The 25,107-nt window shown below is 43.2% G+C and overlaps 1 protein-coding gene across 6 annotated transcripts in view; it reads right to left on the bottom strand.

Moving 5' to 3' along the window:
- Positions 1-25,107, bottom strand: part of SH3BP4 (SH3 domain binding protein 4) — a 99,275-nt gene that overhangs the window by 39,633 nt on the left and 34,535 nt on the right. For 4 of the 6 annotated variants that reach the window (XM_039327692.1, XM_039327695.1, XM_039327696.1 and 1 more), the window contains exon 2: positions 516-772. The exons of 1 other annotated variant lie outside the window; for it this stretch is intronic. In XM_039327692.1, coding sequence (XP_039183626.1) covers positions 516-633 — 118 coding nt within the window. In that variant the 5' untranslated portion in view covers positions 634-772. Of the gene's footprint in view, positions 1-515; positions 773-25,107 lie in introns of those variants that run through there. One more of the 6 variants, XM_039327693.1, reaches the window with a different exon arrangement.

Below are 25,107 nucleotides of genomic sequence, written 5' to 3'. Positions count from 1 at the left end.
GCGGAAAGGTAGCCTATCCCAATCTAGGGAAGTCAAATAAACCAAAGGGAAGACAGAATCCATTACAAGGAGACAATGCAGGGCATATGAGTAAAATATGACGAAGCTGCCAAATAAAGGGACCTTTCTTAATTATTCCCCCACAAATGTAATTAGTGATTCAGAATAAAATAACTGAGACTCTTGTACTAATTTATTGAATATGGGGAGCAGATAGGCTTTAGTCTGAGAGGTCCAGAATTTAAATGGTAACTACTAAAAGGGACAGATTTTTCCTTCTTATTCATAATTAACATACCCCGAGGACCCATCTTCTAAAGGTAGGAGTAACCACCTGGGCACAAGCCTGAAAATGGGCAGATTATAGTGCCAAAGCTATAATTTTGTTTCTAAGTGATAGTAAACAACTTATAATATAATCTGTAGAATCTGCAATACGTAATAATCCATTCTCTTCCCAGCATTTTCATTCTGATTGATTGTCATAGGATCTATTTTTAACAGAAAAAACTCACCTTTGATTGAATTCAAACTGGTTTCTAAAAATTCTTCGTTCAGGTCTATCAGCATCCCCTCAGATTTGCATCGTGAGAGGCAACTGGCATTAGCAGCACGAATCCTCTGGGCTGCCATCTTAAGATATGTGCTGTTTCTTAAGAATCAGAAAATCTAATGGGTCATCTTCTCTAGAAGAGATGTGACAAACTCTGTGCCATTTATTTTCAGTGGTTCAATTACCAATTCACTCAATATTTTCTTCCACAATATATACCTGAAGAGAAAAAAAGACCATGATGTGATAATTTAAAATAAGCATCTTTGTATGACTAAATTGCAGAAATCTTATTTATTTGACTTATATGGCTGCCCATCTTAAAAGATATAACTCTGGGAGGTCACAGCAGGAAACCAAAGAACAATAAAACCAAAAAGGTAGCACTTTTCTGATGCAACCAACATAATCAACTTCAGGTTTCAGACTCATCCTACCCCAGTGCTTGGGGGAAGAGTCAGTTCTTTATGGTTTTCCAGAAGGCTAAGTGGGTGGCAACTTGCCAGATGTCTTGGGGAAGGGTGTTTCACAGGGCAAGGGCTACTACAGAAAAGATCCATTTCCTGTGAAATATAAAGTATTGCTTTCTGAGCTGTAGCTAAGCAGAATTTGTCCTGTAGCTAGGGGAACTTTAGATTTTGCTCTGTAACTAGGGAATGTTTGTTAATAGGTACTCTGGATAGGTTGTGAGCTTGTTAGTATCCAACCAATGGAAAACCAGAACAATGTTGAGCAGTGGGGGAGGGAGGAGTATAAAAGCCTTTTGCAAGTTTTAATCTGGGTCTACCTCAGATGCACCAGTGTTTGCAAATATGTAATAAATGTTTTGCTATTTTTTGGTACTAGATTGCCTTTTATTGCTTTATTGCTTATCTATTTCTAACATTCCTAAATAGCTACATTTAAAGAAAAGGACCTATAATGTGCCCACTCCATCTGATCTGATGGAACAGGTAGATACCTTCAGGGAGATGCAACAAATAATCTGGCCCAGTATCATGTATGGATTTTAAAAATAATAACCAGTACTTTGAATTATACCTGACAAAAAACTGGGAGCCAATGCAGATTAAATATGAGAGGCATAATATAGGCAAATGAGGGGTACCAAATACTGCAGGTGCCGCTGCATTCTAGACCAGCTGTAACTTCTGAGTGATCTTCAAGGGCAGCTCCATCTAAAGCTCATGGCAGTAATCTAGCCAGTGAGTGGTCAATGGGAACAAAACTGGGTGCAATTGGCATAAAAGCTAAATCTGTGCAAAGTTCCCTCCCCTTAGCCAAAGCTACCACTTGCTCCTGAAGGATGAGCAATTAATCCAGGAGTCCCCCACTCATTTGCACACTTGCTCTGATTAGTGAGTAGCACATTTGCCACTCCAATCAAATATCAAAGATAACACATCAGCAGACCTAGCTGTGAGGATGTGGGGCTGAGGGCATAAATTCAAGGCTGCTCAATCTTCTAGGATTGAGTTAGTTCTTCTCCATCCACATCCTCATAGCCTTCAGGTATTGGGTCAGCACTGCAAAAGATGCTGTGTTCCAACAGTATTCAACACTGTTGGGTCCAAGGGTGGCCTCCTGTAGTTAAGAGGTATTAACTACAACTTGAACTCAACAACCACATGCTACCTCCTGGAAGCCCTTGACCAACCAGGCAGGGCATGTTTTTCATTATAAACTAGCAAATCTATGAATTATGGGAAATTAATTTAATTACCAAACAAGATTTTTCCATCTTAAAAACTATCACATGACAAGCCCAGAACACATTTCCTTCATTAAAAAAACCCTTTCATGTAATGAACTCACAGCAGTTATAGAAATTTGGGGTAGATATGCTATCATGCAAATTTGATGTTTGGATGTCTTGTTCAGTTTTTGATCACATAAGATCTAGACTGAAGTTGCTATTCAGAAATTCCTATCTCTTAAGTGATTTTGAACTGGTCAGATCAGTAGTTTAGCTTATCCCACTGTAAGGTTATTTCAAGTGTCCTCCGGCATAAAGAAATCTGAGACTCTATATGATCCAATCAAAAAACTCAGACAGAGGCTTCCATAAACAAAACTGAGTAAGCAGCTGGGTGTATTTCCTCCACACGGAGGCAGCAGCGTGAAAAAGGAAAGCCAGACCCCTTGTTTTCACAAAACTTTCTTTTATAATGTTATTTTAACCAATCAACTTTCAACACAACACTTATGTCACTTTCTCTTATCTCTCTGTAGGTGCTCTTCTTGCCTTGGGCTAATGGAGGTTTCTGTGCAAGTGTAGTATACAAAAGCAAAACAGCATTGCTTTGATTTCTCTAAATTCCCTTAATTTCTCCCTTTTAGTTTGTAAAACAGAATGCTTTCTGTTCCTTAAATTGTGGATGTTGCAATTCATTGAATAAGGGGAATCAAACATGGCAACAACAGTAAACCTCCCAAAACTAGTGCAATCAAAAATAAGACTCTTTTCCAATCCCCAAATATTCCTGAAAACCATCCAGTGTCCACAATTCTAGACCAAGTTTGAACTGGAACAGGAGCTATCTTTCTCATACATTCTGTAATCTCTTCAATTTCCTGCGTCATCTATCTAGAGGCAACAATTAGTGAGGTGAAATTTTCCACACACTCCTCCTTTTGAAAGTAAATAATCTAAGGCTAAGTGGTTATTGCAGTGCGAAGCTGAGTATTTGTTTTAGCCAACAAATTTATGTAAGGGAGGTTTCATTAGTGATAATTTCTAAAACAGCTTGAAGTCTAATCATTCTAATAAGCATCCCGCCCTTGTTTCTAAATAAGGGATTAATTGCGAGGATCAAACATATTGAGGCACCTAGTAGATCCGAACCATAAATCAGGGCCATTTTTAGCTCTATCGAAGAAGGTTTGGGGGAAAAAAAAGTAACAACAGAATAGAAAAACTCCAACAACAATTAAGCTTGCAACAATGGTCACTTCAAGAAGAGGCCAATTCATGTTCCACAGGTTGAAACAAGTTGGTGGGTGAGGGCTGCTTCCCAGTGAGCCTCACCTTAAGTTGAGCTTGCCAATAATCACTTGGAGGTTCCATCTTTTTAATCCTAGATCCATGGATCCACGCCTTGACGCCTTCAACTTTAATTGCAGTTGGAGTTCCAAGCAATACCTGGCATGGCCGGGGCCACTTTGGATTAACAAATGATGATGAGAGTTCTTTTACTCATATCCACTCTCCAGGCACAATCCACTATCCATCCTCCCACCTTCCTTCAGGAAGCAAAATTTCTCTTTGCTCATAAAGGGGAGGCAGTTCATAGACTGGTTCTGTGGGAATGAGTGACATCATGTTCTTTTGATGTGCAGATATGATGATAGCATGTTGGCTCAATAGTCAGCTGAAAGATTTCCTCAGGTAATATAGCCAGCATAAGATTTATGGCCCCTTCAATGGACTATAGCTAATTCTTTTGGCTTTTGAACTACTATAACCAATTCTTCAAGAGGCTTCATTTTTAAAGTCTTTCCATCTACTCCTGAGTAGCCTCGAGCCTTCCAAAGAACAGCGTGTGTGTATGCAGCAAGAAAGCATAATGGCTGTCAGTATAAATTGTGGCCTGTTGCAAGGTGACAGGCTTCTATGAGGGCCATCAACTCAGCTGCCTGTGCTGACAAGTGAGCTGGGACTTGTTGCATATAAATTGGACCTTCATCCATGACTACAGCCAATCCTGTGTATCACTTGCCATTTTTCATGAAGGAAGAACCATCTGTCCAGAGTTTCCATTCAGAGTTCTCCAAGGGTGTCAGAACCCATTCCATTTTTATCCATTTCTTTCTGTGGTTCTGCCATTCTCCTGAGGGGGAGGGGGAAGGCTCTCAGGCTTACTCTTTGAACTGTCTCTCTCTTGATGTCAACCTGGGGTGAGAAAGGAACGTGCCTCCAGCCATCTGGCTTATTTCTTGCTGCGGAAGGGAAGGTGTGAAGACCTAACAACATCTTCACAAACATGGGAACGAACCCTGTTATTAGCTCTGTTCCCACAGTGGACTTAACACCTGGGGATTGGCTGACTGGATGAACTATTGGGGTGGGGTTTGTTTGGGACTCTTTTAACTTATTGATCTGAGCGGGAAACCATCAGATCCTTCCCTCTATGCCTGCCATCAGCTAATAAAAGTTTCTTTTGGAATGAAACAGTTCCAAGAGTCCTGCATTCTTGGGATGAGGTTTTGAAGTGGGCCCTGACATTAGGTAGGATCTGCAGTAATAGTCAACCCAGAAGGAAGACCCTTACCAGGGGACTAAGCAAATGATGTCTGATATCAGAATGGAAAGGGAAGAACCTGCCATGGGAGGGGAGTTCTCCCATCAAGCACAGCCCAGCCAATACAGTTCTCAATCCTCAAGCTTGTTGGACAAGGTGGTGGTTGTGGAATGTTGCCACAACCAAGGTGGTCGATGGGTGTCGAGAAGGAGGACTGGGAGAAGAGATCCAGGAAGGTGACGCTCAGATGCGGCAGGCACCAGCTGGGTTGGAAAGTCGAGATGGAGAGGTCGCTTCACCTTAGCGAAGACAAGGACAACTGACCGCCCCATTCTAGCCGATTCCTGGAGCAAGCCATTGCCATGTTGAGAGTCGCCTTTGATTCCATGAAGAAGGAGAAAGCCGACCCATGCCAAGGCACCGCTAACCCAGGCTCAGCCAAGGGGACAGATGAAAGGGGGCGAACCAGCAATCCCAGGCCCTTCAAGTGTTGAACTACATGAAAGAAAATGGCTATGAGATACCCAATGACCGTGGTCGGATAAGGATTGTGCAAACAGCCCTAGATGGCAATGCAGTAGAACGGGGTAGTAGATCTCCATGATGCCGATGCCCCAGAACTGCAAAACTTCAATCAGTTCATGGCAGCTCTCAGATGCTGATTTGAAGATCTCCTGACTGATCGGAAAGCACAGGAATGCATCAAAACTGTCAGGCAGGGATGATAACCCGTAGCAGAATACACACAAGAATTCCAAGCCCAGGCCAGCAAGCTGAACTGGCCAGAAGATATCTTGGTCGGGCATTTCAAAGACAGCCTGAATGATGAGCTGTATTATGCTTGCATCCCTCAGGTGGATCCGGACCAGCTCCAAGACTGGTACATTCTGGCTGAGAAAGCAGAGATCGATCACACCAGAAGACAACAATGCGAAGGGAGAGCCTGGGGAAAGTCGCTAGCGGAGCCAATCTGAGAGCCAATGAAGCAAGCTCCAGCCACCCCAAGAGCAACTGGATGTTTTAAATGCGCGAAGAAGGGGCGCCGTGCCACTGAGTGCCGCTCAAAGACCCCCCCACCCAGAAGCCTGACCGAGCCCCGGGGGGAAACCTGGAAAGACTCGGATGAAGCCAAAGGAGACGGCTATGAAGTGTGGAAGTCGTAGAGTTCCCAACTCCATTTAGGCAGGCGAGGAGAACTCTGACACCATCGGGGGAGCCACCTGATTCATCAAACAACAACTTGGGAGGATGAACCCCTGATAATTGGACCCATCGGGCCCCTAACCAGAACCATAGAACTGTTTAGCCCTGGAATGCCTGAGAGGGTTGCACTCAGAGCCCTAATAGACTCCAGCTGCACCCGCTGTCTCATAAGCCCTACCTTAGTGGGGAATTTAGGAATTCCAGTGAGGAAGCTGAAGAAACCGATTTCTTTTCTTTCTTTCTTTTTATACACATTTTATTGGTTTTTTAAATTTTAACATCAAAGTGCTCAGGAAAACACCGTGGTGAAATGGTAATCAATCATAGCAAAACAAGTCATATACATAATACCTTAAAAAAATTCCCCCCTCTATTTCCTCACATGATATAGCAAATTTAGTTTAATCTATTTCTTCTTAAAATTCAATCAATCCACAGAATCATCCCTACTATTACATCTACAAAAATCACTCCTGCTTTTAAGCTCCACTAATTTCAATTAAAATATTCCAATTGATCTTAAACAAACATATTAATAAAATTTTGGGTATCTCTTCTACAACACACATAAAATTCCAAGAATAACATTCTAATATTTTCATATATATTCCATCTCTTAATTTAATACATCATTAATTAATACCCTTTCTTCTCTTATCATAAATCTCTCTAATTCTTCTGCTATTACAAAATAGTTTTCTATATAAACAGAGTAAAAAACAACAAAAAAAGAATCATTTCGACCTGTTAAGTAAAATTTAACTCTCAACCAAATTAACTATCGTATCTAAGACAAACATATTATTATACCAATTATTATCTTACTGCTTTCATTTACTCAATTAGATTGTCAAATCAGTCCAAATCTCTAAAGCCTTTTTGACCCAATAATTAAGATTTTAAATCACATTTTTAAATCTAACTCTGGCTTTTTTCTATACCAAGCTGGTTTCTGTAATGTCGCATCTATATCATCAGATCTCAATATTTGAGTACTAATGTTTATCAACAAATCGATCTGATCAAAATTCTCTTCCCCTTCTTCCAGTATCATGTAAGCAATATAGTCCATTTTATTCCATATTATAATTTCAGCTTGATTATCCAGGTTGTCATAACTTTCAATAGATCGCGTCTGGCTGTCAATTCCTGTTAATTTTAGCAATGGGAGTACTTCACTTATAGTCATTTTTTGATCTTCAAAGTTCTCTGTTTGTACATAGACTTGTGAAATATCCTCATCTGTAGTAGTTAGTTGATTTATAGAGTAGTTATTTAAGATCTCAATCTGGGATTTTGGGTCCAAAATTTTTCTAAAGTTCAATTGATCAGTGAGTTCTTCCATCTCAAATTGTGTACACTGTTGCATATAAGCTTCTTCTTGGCCTGTAGGTTGATCTTTTAAAGTTTGAGGCTCAGCTTGTAGTTCTGCAAAATAATCTTTAGTTTTTCTCCATGATTTCGTCTCCTCTGTCATTTCCAATATTTTTTCCAATATCAGCTCATAGTCAAGATGTAGGTAAAAGTCTTCTATTTCCATAGTAAAAGAATCTTTTAATATTTTTGTGGAAACTATATTTATTAAGAGTCCATATACATCCACCTCCACAATTTTAAAATCACAAACACAACCCACAGCTATTTCCAAGCCTTTATCTTTTCTTCTTGTTAATTCCTGAAGGACAAAAACATCCCCAAACACCAAAACAAAGAGATTAGAATTGCAATAAATATTTTCGCCACAAGATGTCCTCAGTAAGCTATAAAAAGTTTTTTCTCTGCACGTTAAAAGCCTTTATCTCGTTAAGAATGACAAAAAAAGAGACAGAAAAAAGCAAATATCTTCAGTATAGTAAGTAAAATAATGCTCTAAATTACAAATCTTTTCAGGGATGCCCAATATCCAAAAGGTTCAAAATATAATAAGTGCTACTCTGTAGTTTTGTTTGAAATTTTTTTTCCCACCAAACAGACAGATGCCACTTTCTTAGAACAGGAAAGTCATCCAAAAAGCAAGCTCTTTGCAGGAAAAATAGTTCAGGATGGAGAGAGGGAGGAAAGGTCTCACTCGGATCCACCACGGTAGTTCTTTAGGCTTAGATGATTTTCTGACTTCAGCTGGCACAGCAAAGTGATCGGCCATTTTACTGACCAATCTTCTTCTCCATCGGCCCTACGGAGTTAGCTCGGACTGTAGGGGCTCCACCTTAGCCGAGTAAAAGCCTCCTCAATGGTGGCCACCCCTCCAGGGCGATTTAAGACCTGCATAAGGGTCTACGGGTAGAGAGAAAAACAGCCAACGAAGAGCGACAGCTCTTCGTATGGCTGAAGCTGCCGTGATCCGGAAGCAGAAGCCAAGAAACCGATTTCATCTGGTCAATTAGATTGGTCCATTGCAGGGAGGCACTGGCTACACTTGCCACGTTACCTGCCCAGCTTACCATAGGGGATCACGTAGAGACTCTAACATTTGTAGTGATCCCTGGCATGGAATGCCATCTTATCCTGGGCATAGCGTGGCTGACCGAGTGGAACCCGTGGGTGGACTGGAGGACAGGAGAACTAAGATTCCCAGATGGAGAGGCAGTAAGAACCCCGACTCAACCCTGAAACGGGGAAAGCCCCTCCGAAAGTGCAGCAGTGGTGGGGGGAAAGGACATACCAGAGGAATACCAGGATCTAGCTGAAGTGTTCAGCAAGGAGAAATCTGACGAACTGCCCCCCCCCACCGACCCACAGACTGCTCCATTGAGATATTCCCGGGGGCAAAATTACTTAAGCTGAAACTATATTCTATGAGCCCAAGGGAGATGGAGGAAATGCAAAAGTTTATAGACAAAAATCTGGAAAGGGGGTTTATCCAACCAGCAAAGCCCAAGACTACAGCCCTATGCTATTTTGTGAAAAGAAAGACTGGACTTTTTGCCTCTGTTTAGCCTATAGATTTTTGAATGCAGAGAGCATTCCTCTGATGAAAGTCGTGCTAGCATACCTGTCGAAAGGAAAAATCTTTTTGAAACTGAACTTAAGGGAGGCATATTACAGAATTAAAATTAAAGAGGGAGACGAATGGAAAACAGCTTTTAATTGCCCCTTAGGATGTTACCAGTTCAGAGTTCTACCCTTCAGCCTTCAAGAGGCACCTGCAGTGTTCATGCAATTAATACATGACATGCTCCGAGAGCACCTATATAAAGGGGTGCTTGTTTACCTGGATAATATCCTGATATTCATTGAAACAAAGGAGGAGCTTGTGAAACTAGTCAGAGCTGTATTGAAAAAACTCCAAGAAGCTCACCTGTGTGCCAAACTGTCTAAATGTGAACTTCATAAGGAAAAAATTGATTACCTGGGGTATCGCATCTCACCAAATGGCATAGAGATGGACCCTGAAAAAGTCTGAGCTGTACTAGAAAGGGCTCCCCCCTGCACTAGGAAACAGTTGCAGAGTTTCCTTGGATTTGTTAATTTTTACTGACAATTCATCCTCTCCTTTGTGCAGATCACACTACCAATTACTAACTTACTAAAAACCAAATGGGAGGGGAAGCTGAAGCCAAGTCAGCTTTTGAAATGGATGGTAGAATGTCAAACCACATTTGAAAGACTGAAAAGACTATTCTCTGCTGAGCCAGTTCTAAGACATCCTGACACTGATAAACTGTGATTCAGGCTGATGCCAGCGATGTAGCTGTGGGGGCAGTAGTGATGTGGGAGAATGATGAAGGGAAATTACAACCTTGCATATATACATCAAGAAAACTCACAGAACAAAGGTAAGCAGTCTGGGAGAAGGAGGCTTATGCAGTCCAATGGACTCTCCTAACCTGGCGATATTTCCTGGAAGGGAACAAAATCCCCTTCCAGGTATGGACTGACCACAAGAACCTAGAAGCCCTAAAGATGCCCAGAAAACTAACCCCTAAACAAGCAAGGCAGTCACAGTATTTCCACTGATTTAACTTCACATTAAAACACCTGGAGGGAAGAATTTCTTAGCTGATGCATTGTCTAGACTGCCCCAATACAACAGCAACAGAACAGAGATAACAGACCCACTCATGCCATCAAAACAATTACTAGTTCAAGTTACCACCCAAGCACAAGCCGAACTCCAGAAGCCCCTAGCAAGCCAAGCAGGGATTCAATTCAAAAAAGTACTAGAAACTGACAAATGGTTCCTGAGCCACAAGAACCTATGCACTTCTGTTGTAAGAAAGGCTTTAGATGAGACTAGAGAAGTATATAAATTCCAGGCAGATAAGAAACAAAGTGAACCCAAATTGTTTCAAGTAGGAGAGAAAGTTTACTTGTCTACAAAATACCTAAAATCCCTGCAGCCCTCAAAGAAGCTAGGACCCAAATTTGTGGGACCTTTTCCCATTAAAAGAATAATCAATCCTATCATGGTAGAATTGCAGCTCCCTAAGACGCTCTGACAAGTTCACCCAATTTTTCACTGCAGCCTTCTGAAAGGTGAACTGTAATCACCCTTAAGGACAGCTGCAGCTCCCTCCCCTCCTCCACTCATGGTAGAAGGTGAACAACATTTTGAAATAAAAGAAATTGTAGAAATTCCAGAAAACACCACGGTTCCACCCAATATCTAGTAGTGTGGAAACATCTGCCTTCTTCCCAGAATGAGTGGGTTCAGAAATGCCATGTCAGGGTTACTCTGTTCCTCCTCTATTATTCCTTGGCCTGTAGCTTGATCCATTAAAATTTGAGAATCAATTTGTGGTTCTGAAATGTCATCTTTAATTTTTCTCCAAGATTTCATATACTCCGGTAGCTTCCAAGATTTTTTCCAATATAAGTTCATAATCAAGATTCCTCCATTTCAGTGGTGAAAAAGTCTTTTAATCTTTTAGTGGAGGCTATATTTAGAAATAGTCAACAAATATCCACCTCCAAATTTTAATAGACAAATTCACCACCCAGCTGTTTCAAATCCTTTATCTTTTCCCTTTTGTTATCATCTGAAGGTCAAATCCATCTTCAAACAGCAAAAGAAAATGCAGTTGCAATAACAGTTTCCACCACAAGATGTCCTCAGTAAACTATGAGATCTTTTTTCCAGGTTAATAAAAGTTTATCTCATTAGAAAAAAAACCAAATATCTCCAACATAATAAGTAGAATAATAATGATGTTCAATGGTAAAAAAAAATTCAGGATCCCTAAGTATCCAGAAAATTAAATAGTCAATAAAAATTTAGCTGTTTTATTTCTTTAATTTCCAGAGCTCTTTTTCCCAAGTACACAAACATCGCTCTCTTAAAGCAGGGAAGTAGTTCAAAAGCTTTTTACAAGAGAGTAGTTAGGGCAAAGAGAGGGAAGAAAAGGTCTCACCCGGATTCTCCACGGTGGTTCTTTATGCTTAGCTGTTCTGACTTTTGGCTGATACAGTTGGGTGATAGGCCATTTTATTGGCTGATCTTTTCTCTGATGGCCCTAAGGAGCTGGCTTGGACTGCGGAAGGAGCTGCCACCCTTCCACAGTTGACAAGGGCCTCCTTGACGGTGGTCGCCCCTCCAGGGTGACTTTTTGACCCGATTAAGGGTCTACCAGTGGAGGAAAATCAGCCGGCAAAGAGATGAGGCTCTACGCACGACTGCGTACGCCGCGATCTGGAACTGACCCTAAAGAGGCCTCTACCCAACAACATATACAACGTAAAGAGATGGAGGATTCACATGTACAACTCAGCTATGAACTTATACCAGGAGAAATTGTGGAAATTATTGAGCAAATTAACTTTACACAACCCCATATACAAGTTATGGAGGATTTTGATGACCAAAGAATAACTTCAATTGAGATACCTGTTAAATGTTAAAAATAACAGAAAACGATATCCAGACACAAGTTACTGAAAATTGTGATAACGTGGACAATCAACTAATAATCACAACATGGAATAAAATGGATTACATCATTGAGATGACACTGGAAGAAAGGGAAGAGAACTTTGACCAGTCTGAAGTGTTGAGAAATACCTCTCAAATATTGAGGTTTGATGATGCAGAAGCTTTACTATGGAAACTGGTTTGGCACAGAAAGAAAGCTAGAGTTATTTAAAAATGTGATTTAAAATTTCATTTAATGGGTTAAAAAGGCTTTAGAAATCTTGACTGATTTAATAACTAACAGAATACATGAATTTTGTAAGAGGATATCCTTTGTAATATTTTGTTTTAGATATGATAATTATTTGGAGGGGTAAACCTTACCTAATGGGTTAAAAAGACTTTTTATAGATATAGATTGATTGATAGAATATATATTTAATAGATAGGAATATATATTTTGGATTGATACCTTTATTTTTAAGTAAGACAATTATTTTAATAGAAGGAGAATAAGAGTGATTTGTGATAAAAGAAGAAATGGTATTAATAAATGATTTATTAGATTAAGAAACAGATTATATGTGGAAAACATAAGAATGTTATTGTTGGAATAATATATTCGTTTTAGTTGTTATTATTATGTTAGGGAAAAGTGGGATATCCGAAGTGTTAATAATATGTTTATTTAAGGCTAATTGGAATATGGTAATTGTAAATTAGTAAAGCTTAAAACCAGGATTTGGATCTTTATATCTGAAATGTGATTGATGACTGATTTGACCTACTGAACTTTATTTAGAAATGTATCAATTTGAATATGTAACCTTATATGAGGGAAATAGAGAGGGAACCTTTAATGAATTAACCTGAGTTATATATGCATTTTTTGGGGATGATTGATGTCCCCATCTCCACATTGTTTCCTAAGCACCTTGATGTAAAAATTAAAAAAAACAACAATAAAATTTGTTTTAAAAAAAGAAAAAGAAATGCCATGTCAGAGATCCCAGATTAATTAGTAAATTTCATGCTGCCTATCCATATAAACCGGACTAATCTTTGTCTCCCTTTTTTCTGTTTATTTTCTACAGATGGATCTCTTCCCTTTCCTGGAGGGGGGAATCTATTTCGTTTCTATCCATTTCTTTCTGTGGGTACTGCCATCTTCCTGAGGGGGAGGGGGGAAGGCTCTCTGGCATATTTTTCTGCTTTGCTACAATGTATCCCTCCTGCTGTTTTCTTCATGCTTACTCTTTGAACTGTCTCTCCTTTAATGTCAACCTGGGGTGAGAAAGGAATGTACCTCCGGCCATCTGGCTTATCTCTCATTGAGGAAGAGAAGGTGTGAAGACCTAACTACATTTTCACAAGCACGGGAACAAACCCCATTATCAGCTCCGTTCCCACAGTGGATTTAACACCTGGGGATTGGTTCGTTTAAACTGACTGGATGAACTATTGGGGTGGGGTTTCCTTGGGACTCTTTTAACCTATTGATCTGAGTGGGAAACCCTCAGATCCTGCCTTCTATACCCGCCATCAGCTTCTCCTAATAAAAGTTCCTTTTGGAATGAAACAGTTCCAAAAGTCCTGCTTTCTTGGGATGAGGTTCTGTTTTTAAATTGGCCCGAACTCCAACAACCTTTTTCAGAACCTCCCAACAGAAGGTTATTCTGGGTTAGATGGCAAAGGCAAGAGAGTGGCTGGATTCAGTTTTTCACATCGATGGAGGGTGCCATTTTCTTGTTCCAAGATTAAACTCATGGGACACTCGATTGGAGGTGGCCCAGGTAGGCAATTTTTGTTCTAATAGGATTTGTACAGCATGGGGTGTATAAACTTTGAGAGGAGCCCCAAGGATTATTTCCTGGGATTCCTGGATGAGGAATACTGTGGCTGCAATTACTCATAAACAGGCTGGCCATCCTTTTACTACATTGTCCAAGGTTTTGGATAGGTAAGCACCTGGAATAGTTTTGGGATCAAGCCTTTGAAGAAGGACACCTAGAGCGCATCCTCTTTGGTTCCATTAGGAAAAGTTCAAATCCCCTGCTTTGATTGGGGAGAGCTAGACTGGAGGCAGTGGATAAGACTGTCTTAAGAGTTTTCCAAGCCTGTTGATGTTCTCCTGTCCAATCCCACGCCATATCCTTCTGGGTTAATTGGTACAAAGGTTTTGCCACTAAAGAGTACATTGGAATCCATAGGCAGGCATAGCCTGTGATCCCAAGGAATGTTCTTAGCTGTTTTTGATTAGTTGGTACTGACAACGATTAAATAGCCTGCAAGCAGCTGGAATGAAGTCTCTTGCCCTCTTTAATGATATAGCCTAAATATTGAACCTCTCTTTTCATCAATTGGACCTTCTTGGACAGTGTACCCATTTTGAGCCAAGTGATTTAGAAGGGTGACAGAGACCTGTTCAGTGGTGTCATGATCAATTCCAGTGAGCAGAAGGTCATCCACATATTGGATTAGAGTGGTTTCTCCCAGTGAAAAGTCTTGAAGGTCTTGAGCTAGGGCAGCAGCGAAAGCTGTTGGGCTATTTCAATATCCTGGAGGAAGTTGAGTCCAAATCAACTGGCATCTGTTGATTGTCATCAGGATCTTCCCATTCGAAGGAAAAATACGGCTGGCTTTCTTTTGCCAGGGAATGCAGAAAAAGACATCTTTTAAATCTATAACAGTATACATCTGGTTACTGGAAAGAGTGGTCAGAAGGGTGTAGGGATTTGCTACAACAGGGTGGAGGGCCTGGATTCAGGAACTAACTTCTCATAAATTGTGAACAAATCTCCAAGAGTCATCTGGCTTGGGGACTGGGAAAATTGCGGTTGACCCAATTGGCAACCCGAGGAACTTTAAAAATAGTTCAATTTGTGGTTTGATGCCAAGTCAGATAGAAACAGGTTCTGTCTCTGGCAGTAGCCTGACCAAATGAGGAGTGATGTATTGAGCCAGTACAGGAGTGCCCTGATACCAGACTCAGGGATCTATATTTAAACATTTAGGCAAATTAGGTTCCTCAGGACTTTGGAGGAAACAAAGATAAGCTCGATTAGAAGGAATATCAAGACTTATTCCTGAGGAAGAGCACCATAGGGTGGCCCCCGGCTTTCCCAGTAGGTCTCTCCCCAAAAGATTGAGGGGACATTGGGGAAGTACCAGGAAAGAGTGTTGCAAAGATAGTCCTTGGCTGGTTTTAACTTCCAAGGGAAGACTGTGTGGAGCTGCCTCTTCCTTTCCAGTAACTCCAACAATAGGGGTGGTTCAAGAGGTGAGACAGGGGGCGAAAGGATCTGTGAGAATGCTATAGGTGGCCCCTGTGTCCACCAGAAAATAATAAGACTTTCCCCCAATTACTAACTCCACCAGAGGGTCAGGGGAAGAAACATTCCCTCTGGAGTCCCCCTAGTAGGTGTCAGGATAAAATTCGGGAGCAGTTACAGACATCAACGATTGTGGGAATCCTCTGGTTGTTGGAATTCATCTTGTCCTGGAGGTCCACCCATTGGTCTTCCTTGGAAACATTGAGAGCTATGCTCTGAGTTTCCTTGGAGCATTCATTCTTCCAGTGTCCAAATTGTTTACATCTGGCACATTGGTTCTTTTTGATTCCACCCTGACTTGGGCCAATTTGTATGGCCATTGGGTGGGCAGGTGGTCGAATGGCAGCTGCAAGAAGGGCTGCTTGTTTCCTCATTTTCTGGTCTTCCTCCTTTTCTTCTCCTCATCTCATTGGGCAAACACATAAAAGCTGTTTGGATTAAAGTTTCAAGGATTTTTGTAGTTGGGGTTTCTAATTTCTGGAGCTTTCATCTAATATCTGGAGCACTTTGTCCCACAAAAGTCATCTTTAGGATTACTTCATTTGCTTGGGCATCTGGATCCAAATCAATGAACCTTTGGAATCCATCCTTAAGGCAATTCTGGGCTCCTGAAGAATTTGGTGAACTTGATGAAAATTCAGTTTTGGGCACATCTGTTTTAAGACCTTGAATTATGGCTTCTTGGGCACGGTGGAGACTATTGAGGCCATCTTTGGTGTTTGGATTGGCTTTATAATTAGGCACCAAAATGATATCAGCTGTGGGCCATTCTTCAGCTGGGTCTCCTGCCTGTATTCTTTCTGTTTAGCCTTATAAGTGGTAGTAGCAGCTTTTAAAACCTGCTGTTTATCTTCGGCCCCTAAAAGGGATGACAAGAGTAAATAAACCAGGCACTGTTGGGCGGTGTGGACACAATGCGCTGAATTAAATCTATGTATTTTTGAAGAGTTTCCTTGTAGGAAGGCAGAACGTCTCTCCAATTAAACAAATCACTGATGGTGAAAGGGGTGTGGATAAATGCAAGCCAATCTCCCATCGGGACTTGTCTTAAAGGTGCCAAAAGGGAAGGACCAGGTTGGAACTTGGGTCCATACATTAGTCCTGTTCAAATATGGGAGGGACTTGGAACCTGGGGGTCCAAATCTAAAGGATTTAATCCTACGGCCTCACCTCCTGCTGTCTCAAAGGGCTGGGATGAATTTGGTCTGGGGACAGCAGATGGTACTGTTGCATTAGGCAAGGGAGGCGCCTGTGGAATAACAGGAGGGAGGGCTCGTTGAAGCAGAAAAGTAGGGCAGGGGAAATTCTTCTTCTTCTGTCTTAACTTTGTTTCCAAAATGGGGAACCAGTGGACACACCTGTTGGGATTCCCTAGGTTCAACCCACAGAGTTGTAAAATATCACATCTCATGGCCAAATTGAAGAAGAAACCAACATACAATTCTTTTTCTGTTTTTCCTTCTTTTACTAATGTATAGGTCAAATTGTTAATAATTTTCAGATCAACTGTTCTGATCTTCGGCCAAGGTTTTTGCTGATAGTTGAGGAAATACATTGGCCAAACTACAGAACAAAAATTTCTAAGTTTCTGCTTCTTAAAAGTTACTTTTACTGTCACTTGAAGTTTCAACATGTTCCAATAGTTTAGGACACAACCTAAAGGACTGCAAGACCCTATTTCCTCAACAGTTTCCTTCGGAACCGGTAAACTCCCTCAGTTCCCCATGATTCCTAGGTTTCTCAGAACTTTCCTTCAGTTTGGGATGTGACTGAATCAATCTCTCTCTCTCTCTCTCTCTCTCTCTCTCTCTCTCTCTCCTTCAATAACTACTCCTTCATGTTCAGGAATCCCAGTTTTTCCAACAATCTCACTATCCACAATCACTTTGTGGGCAAGTCTCTAGTAGAAATCTACCACTTCTCAAGCATATGCATTCCCCCAAAATTTTCTTTAAGAAAAAAACAACAACTTACAATAGTTCTTTATGCTGATTTCTTGTCATTAAGTTAGTCCCTCTTCTATGGATGGGAAGCTTCCTTAGAGACGTTCAGGGTCTGGACTGGAAATGGGATCTGCCAGTCATGAACCGGGTTGAAGTCACTGAAAAAAGGAGTCCAGGAGCGCTCTTGATGTTGTCACCAGTGCAGATTGGTTTCTCCCAACAGCCTTGCCGAAGGTCTTTTGAGTCACAACAGAATTCAAAGTGGGTGGTCGAGGTGACCACCTTGGAGGAATTCCCCCTCGATGTCCCACGTTTGGGTGCTAGAAATATGTATGGTTATTTCAAGTGTCCTCTGGCATAAAGAAATGGGGCGTTGTCTTACCTGAACGTCTTTTCTCAGCATGATGATGGATAATCCACAGATTGGGTTTCCTGAAGTCCCTTCTACTCAATTAGACTAAGACTGAGAAATAGCCACGCCTCTTGCTGGGTCACGTTTACCCAGTTCCAATGAAGGCGAAGCAACAGACAAAGCCAGACACATTGGTTTCTAGACTCCTGCCACAGTGCCCAATAATCAGTAAAGGGCAGGAGTGGATTATCCATCATCATGCTGAGAAAAGGCGTTCAAGTAAGACAACGCCCCTTCTCCATCATGAGGATGGATAATCCACGGATTGGGACATACCAAAGCCTGCCTGTCCCTGGGGGGGGAAACAGACGGGGCATGTGATGCAGGAGATGACACCACCCTCTGTAATACTCTACGGCCAAAGGCAGTGCCAGCAGAGGCAAAGCTATCAATTTTATAGTGACGGATAAATGGGGAAGACGACGACCAGATCGCTGCCCTACAGATGTTGTCAATGGGCACCTGCGTGGCCCAGGCCACAGAGGTGGCAGCACCGAGTAGAGTGAGCCATGATACATGAAGGAATGGCTAAAGACTGCAATTGGTATGCCGTGGCAATACAAGCCTTAATCCACCTGGCAATAGTGGAAGAAGAAACCTTGAGCCCCATAGAGGCAGGATTGAAAGAGAAGTGCCTCTGACATACGGAAAGAAGCAGTCCTTTTAATGTAAATGTGTAGCGCCCTGCGAACATCCAAGGTATGCCATCTGCGTTCCAAGTCACAAGATGGACTAGGGCAGAAACTCGGCAACACCACTTCCTGTGACCGGTGAAACAAAGAGTTCACCTTAGGAATGAAGGTGGGATGCAAACATAGGATCATGCAATTGGGGCGAAACAGGCAGAGATCCTCCCTGACTGAGAGGGCGGCCAATTCAGATATGCGCCTGGCCGAGGTCACTGCCATTAAAAAGGCCACCTTCATAGATAAGAGATTGAGATCACAAGAATGAAGTGGTTCGAAAGGCGACTTGGTAAGGGCCTGCAAAACTCTCGAAAGATCCCAAGAGGGGTACCGATGAACCGTTGGAGGTCTAGTATTAATTGCCCCCTTTATGAAAGAATGGATTACCGGATGGTGTGCAAGTGAGGAAGAGTCGTCACAAGAAAGAACTGTGGCCAAAGCCGCAACCTGTCTCCTGATAGTACTAGGAGACAGACCCTTATCCATCCCGTCCAGTAAAAACTTAGCACCTGAGGCACCGTGAGAGATGACAACTGGACATGATGCTTGGACATCCAAGATATAAAATTCTTCCAAGTAGAGTCATAAACTCTATTAGTTGACGGGCGTCTAGACGTTTGGATCATATCAATGACCCTTGGAGGATAAGCTTCCTCAATCAGACGTCTCCGCTCAATCGCCATACGGTTAACTGTAGCCATTGAGGGTCGGGATATCGAAGCGCCCCTTGATTGAGTGCTATTGGTCCAGGGGTATCTTCCATGGAGCGATACTGACAGGCTCATGAGATCGGTGAACCACGGGCACCTCGGCCAATGAGGGGCTATGAGGACAATCTCCGCCTTCTCTCGTAGAATCTTGCGGATGATGGCCGGAAGTAGAGGGAGTGGGAGAAAGGCGTAAAGAAGTTCCCAGGGCCACGGAATGTGCAGGGCATCTACCCCCTCCGACCCTGGGGACAGAAAATGGGAGGAAAACCTTGGAAGTTGGGAGTTCGCTGTCGAGGCGAATAAGTCTAGAACCAGGTGGCCTACCCTGTGAGATATTGCTAGGAATAGTGCTGGATCCAGTTGCCACTCTGAATGATCCACCGTTGCCCTGCTGAGAGCGTCCGCCTGCTAGTTGATTGCCCCCAAGATGTGATCTGCCTTTATCAAGGACAGATTGGCCTCTGCCCAAGAGCAGAGCAGTCTGGCTTCCATCATCAGAGAACTCGACCTGGTGTGCCCTTGACGGTTCACATGGGCTTTGGCCATTATGTTGTTCATGAGGACAAGAACGTGCTGGCCTCTCACCTTGTGACTGAAGTGACACAATGCCAGGTCAATTGCCCTGAGTTCCAGCCAATTTATATTGTGTTTCAAATCCCCCTTGGACCATCTCCCCTGGGCTATCTGAGAGTAGAGGTGAGCCCCCCAGCTGAAGAGACTGGCGTCCGTGGTGAGCACGATCTGTGATGGCTCCCTGAACTTCGAGCCCTTGTTGATGGCCCAAGAACTCCACCATCGGAGTGAACTCGATACCAGAAGGGTCAACCTCACCTGCTTGTTGGAGGATGTTAATTTTTGCCTCTGAAAGGGAAGGAGGAACCGCTGAAGGGCTCTTGAATGTAGTCTGGTCCAAGGTACAATGGTGATGCAAGAGATCATCTTGCCTAAGAGCTGGGAGATAGTGAGAAGCGGAACTGTCCTGGTGCATTGCACCTGGCGGACCAGGGCCCTGAGACTGGCTATGCGGTCTGGTGACAGGTAGACCATGCAGAGTGTTGTATCTATCACTGCTCCCAGATGGAGTAGCCACGTGGATGGAATCAGTTGGCTTTTGAGAAAATTCACCAAGAATCCATGGTTCTGGAGCACCTCTATTGTATGGGCTACCTCTGACTGCGCAGCCTGAACCGACACTGATTGGATGAGGATATCGTGCAGGTAACACTGGATCCGAATGGACTCCAGTCTGAGGTGAGCTGCCAGAACCGACAAGATCTTCGTGAATACCCTCAGGGCAGATGAAAGGCCAAATGGAAGCGCTCTGTATTAATAATGATAAGATCTGTAGCAGAATCTGAGAAAGCTGCAATGTGATGGAAATATTGGGATATGTAGGTACGCCTCCGTGAGGTCGATGGACGTCAGGAGGTCATTCCTTCTTATGCTGGCCAAGATGGATTGCAGGGTCTGCATTTTGAATTTTTTGTATACCAGGTAAGAATTTAACCTTTTTAGGTCCAGAATGGCCCTCCATCCTCCCGAGGTCTTTGGAACTATAAAGAGGATTGAATAAAAACCTCACTGGTTCTACTGCTTTTATTTCGATAAGATGGGAAATGGCCTCCTTCATGAGAGCCCATCTTGATGGGTTTGAAGGTGTTGGACAAGAAATGAATCGGTTTGCCGGTTTTGAGAAAAACTCCAAGGTCAGGCTGTTGGTGATGGTGGACACCCAGGCATCAGTGGTAATGTTCCCCCAGTTCTGAGAGAACAGGGAGAGCCGACCGCCTCGAAAGGGCTGCTTAGACTGCTGTTGTTGCCTGGGCTTGGGTCCAAAACGTTCCATTTGATGGTCCGATCTTGGAGGAAATGAATGTGTGGGTTGTGACCAGTTAGAACCCTGGGTATTGCCCTGGAATCCCTGACAGCAATAAAAGGGAGCAGACTTCCTGTCCGATCACCTGGCCTTATCCTTGTTTTCTATCAAGTATGGCTCCAGGGCTTCCCCAAACAATTTTCCGCCCGAGTAAGGAGTGGTGGCCAACGCCCTTTGGATTTTACATCCGCCCGCCATTGCTACAGCCAAAGCAGTTGCCTGGTAGAAACATTGGCTGCTATCACTCTGGCTGAAAATCGGGCGGCATGCAACGTGGCATCGGCCGTGTATTCCACCGCTGCTAATAACTTACCCAACGTCTGATGGGCACATACCTGATCCTGCAGGATCATGCCCTGAAGCTCCCGGACCCAGGTGATAGAAGATCGTGAGAAGAAAGAGGCTGACGTGGAAGCCTTTACCGCCCACCCTGATGCTTGATGCACCCTTCTTAGTGCATACTCAGATTTCCTCTCCTCCAGTCTTAACACCTCCGCCATATCTCCAGCGATAGTGGAGTTTGAAAAAATGGGAATAAGGGATGTGTCCACAGTCGGGACCTCCAGAAGGTTAGTTAAGGATGGCGCCATGCTAAACAGCTTTTTGTCAGAGGAACCTGGGACAGGAGAAACCCCAAGATTGGTCCACTGTTTTCTTACTGTGTTGGCAAAGAATGGAGGACAAGGAATATGTCTTTGAGTCACCGTGGGCTCAGCAAACAGAGGATTTGAAGACTGACTGGTGGAAGGGGTAGGTTGTGGGTCTGGCTCTTGGGCGATCTGGGATGTGGCCGTGGCTTTGGCTAGAATGGTCTTGAATAGAGTGCGATCAAAGAGGCCTACAAAAGGGGAGGGCTCCTGAGGAGCATCCTCATCATCTGATAGAGCTGTCCCCCGTGATTCATCAATTTCCGAATAAGAATCCCCACTCTGTGAGGATTGATCGGAAGTAATGGAATAAGCGTAATCAGGGGTGGTAGACCGACGCTGGGAAAGTGTCGGGGTTTGGGATTTCTGTAGGGATGAGACACTCTCTAATACCTATGTGAGCATGGATTGGAGTTGCTCTGGCGCAATCATCTGTGACGACTCAAGACGGAGACCAGCAGCCGTGGGTGTGAACGTGGCCGATGGAGTAGGTTGAGGATTAAGTGAGGGTGAGGGAGCCCCCCAGCTTGGACTAGGATTAGATGTCAAGGGACTAATGGGTCGAGATTGAGACCCACCTTCCGGAGACAATGGCCTATGAACCTGTGCAATTGTGGTTACCTGAGGGCTGAAAGGAGAAGTCTCAGAAGTTTCAGATGCAGCCTGCACATGTTGTGATGGAGCTGTCTTTTGAGCCCTGGATATCTGCCTCTCTAGGGCCTGATGTCTCCTAGCGGCCTCCTTTTCCGCCGTCTTGGATGGCGCTTTGCCGGATAAGACCTTTGCTTTTGCTTTGACTTTGCCGGCTGCCTCCGCTTTTGGAGATTTGCGTCTCCTTTTACTTGCAGGACTGGTGGGTGCCAGAACCAGTTGAGGCTACTTGTCTTCAGCCATCGCTTGTGTACCCTTCAGCGCAAGCCTGAGAATGGGTCTAAGAAAAGCAAGAAGTAAGGTCTTAAGGTGAAAAACAGTAGAAAAACTGGTAAAACCAGTATGGCTCTTGGCACAGCAGGTAAGACTGAAAAACGCTTCAGCACAAGTCTGAGAATGGGTTGTACCAGGTAGTAAGGACTGGAAAACCAGTATGGACTCCTTGCAAAAAAGCTAGGCCTGAGACCCTTCAGCACAAGTCTGAGAATGGGTTGCACCAGGCAGTAAAAGCTGGAAAACCAGTATGGACTCCTTGCAAGAGAGCTAGGCCTGAGATCCTTTAGCACAAGTCTGAGAATGGGTTTGTACCAGGCAGTGAAGGCTGGAAACCTTTATGGACACCTTTATGGACACCTTTCGAAGGAACTAGGCCTGAGACCCTTCAGAACAAGTCTGAGAATGGGTCTAGAACAGGTTAAGAGCTGAGGCCCAGTGTGGGACTGCAGAGACTGGTGAGACCAGTATGTGAACTCCTTGTCAAAAAAACAACTGTGAAACACAGTATATGACAAATAGGTTCTTAGTAGGCAGTAGAGGTGAGAGAATCCAACTCCCAATGAAAGACAATTCAATTATACTGTTGCAATAAATTGCCAGAAGCAATGACAAGTGGATGTGGCTGGGGAAAAAGGCTTGGAGATTGTCTCCACTAGGTCAGCCCTCCCCAGAAATGGGGGGGGGAACTGTTCCAGCCACTCAGTAAGACCAGAAAGGTTAATTTAGCCTTAAATCTCTCTTTTATTGCTGAAAAAAGAAGTTGAGAAATTAAACTGCGCAATAAGTATTTTTTTTAAATTCCAAAATAGCGACCGCCAGCCACGTGGCGATCAACCTATGGCCCTAACACTGGCCCTGCAGTACAGGCCTCACCCCAAAAACAAAATGGCGGCCGCCAGCCATGTGGTGATTCGCCGGTAGCCGCGATCGTCTGGACAAAGCTCAGACAATCAGCTGTCGTTCTGGGCTTCCGCGGCAGTCATCGACCAAGCAGATCGGAAGGCTCTGCGGTACTGCAAGCCTTGCAAATAAAGTGAAACAGGCCCCCCACTGAGGCCTCAGCAGTCCGGGATGAACTGCCATCGCCCTGGGCCTCCGCGGAGATCCGTCGACCAGCTGCATCGAATGGAAAGCTCCGCAACTCTCCAAAGCCCCAAAAAGCAAAAGGTAAACAAAGAAACCTCATGCTGAGACTACAGGCTTCCCAAAGCCCTGAGCACTCAACTGGAAGAAACACAAGCCTCGTGCTGAGGCTGCAACAGCCGGGGAATGTAAACAAAAAGGACTTGGAGGGGAGGGGAGGACCGAAGGAGGAAAGCACAGGAAAATTACAGTGTTTTGAAGAGAAATTAAAGGGGAAGGGAAGGATAATCCACGGATAGGAATAAGAGAAAACAAATTTTTTAAAATAAAACTTGAGTCTGGAGAGAACTCAATGCGCCTTGTCTGGGTAAAGACTAAGACGGAACTGGGTAAACGTGACCCAGCAAGAGGCATGGCTATCTCTCAGTCTTAGTCTAATTGGGTAGAAGGGACTTCAGGAAACCCAATCCGTGGATTATCCATCCTCATGCTGGAGAACTGAGACTCTATATGATCCCGTCAAGAAACTCAGACGGAAGCTTCCATAAACAAAACAGCTCTTTATTCAGCCGAGTAAGCAGCTAGATGTATTTCCTCCACACGCAGGCAGCAGCATGAAAAAGAAAAGTCACACTCTTTGTTTTCACAAAACTTTCTTTTATAGTGTTATTTTAACCAATCAACTTTCAACACCACAACCCTTATGTCACTTTCTCTTATCTCTCTGTATGTGCTCTTCTCACCTTGGGCTAATGAAAATTTCTGTGTAAACATAGTATACAGAAGCAAAACAGCATTGCTTTGATTTCTCTAAATTCCCTTCACCACCTTCACAAAAAAAGGAGAAATGCAAACTTGATATAAGCTACGTTAACAGATGTATCATAATCAGCCCTATAATGTAGACTAGACTAAGCAACTTTGTCATATAGGTCTAAAACTAGCGTTATAGTTTTAGCTTTATAGCTATATCAATAATTAGGGAGGGGCCCATTTGATACGTTTTCTCAAGTTAGATTCTTAGACTGAAAAGCTGATCATTGGCTGAACTTGCCTGGTACTTGCCGAATTTTTGTAGCTACAGATAATCTTTAAGTTAGTTACAAATGTAATGGAGCCTGCCAATTACATTTGTAACCTGAGGATTTGTTAATTGGATCATGTTAAATGAATGAACCCCTATGCCTGCTCCCCCCGTGCATTTGTAAAAACAATATGCTGGTCGTTAGGTCATATATGGGGTGCTTCACGGGTGGTTGTCTCTGCCTCCAGCCTCTGAATGCCCCACCTCGCCCCATTCTGATCACTGATGGCTCACTTACTGTAAGGACCTCAGTTAAACCACCCAAGAAAGCAGAACTCTTGAAACTTGCATTGTCTCAACAAGAACTTTTATTGAAAGGTATTTATAGCAGGATAGTAAGGCAGGATGTGAGGATTTCCCAGGCAAAATGTTATATTAAAAGAGCCCTTTCAAACCCCACCCTAACTGTCCATCCAGCTGGTTCAAATTGAGCCAATCCATAGGTGTCAAATTGTTTGGGAAAGAACCGATAAGGCGCTGCTCTCAAGACTGTCAGGTTTCTCCGTGGCTTCTTCCCTCCGCCTGGAGATAAGGCAGATGGCCAGAGGCACATTCCATTCTC

Source organism: Crotalus tigris, unplaced genomic scaffold (genome assembly GCF_016545835.1).
Source record: "Crotalus tigris isolate CLP2741 ecotype Arizona unplaced genomic scaffold, ASM1654583v1 scf7180000024366.1712601, whole genome shotgun sequence".
Lineage (NCBI taxonomy): Eukaryota > Metazoa > Chordata > Lepidosauria > Squamata > Viperidae > Crotalus > Crotalus tigris.
Note: the sequence above shows the minus strand (reverse complement) of the source record. Positions and strands in the feature narration are given on the sequence as shown.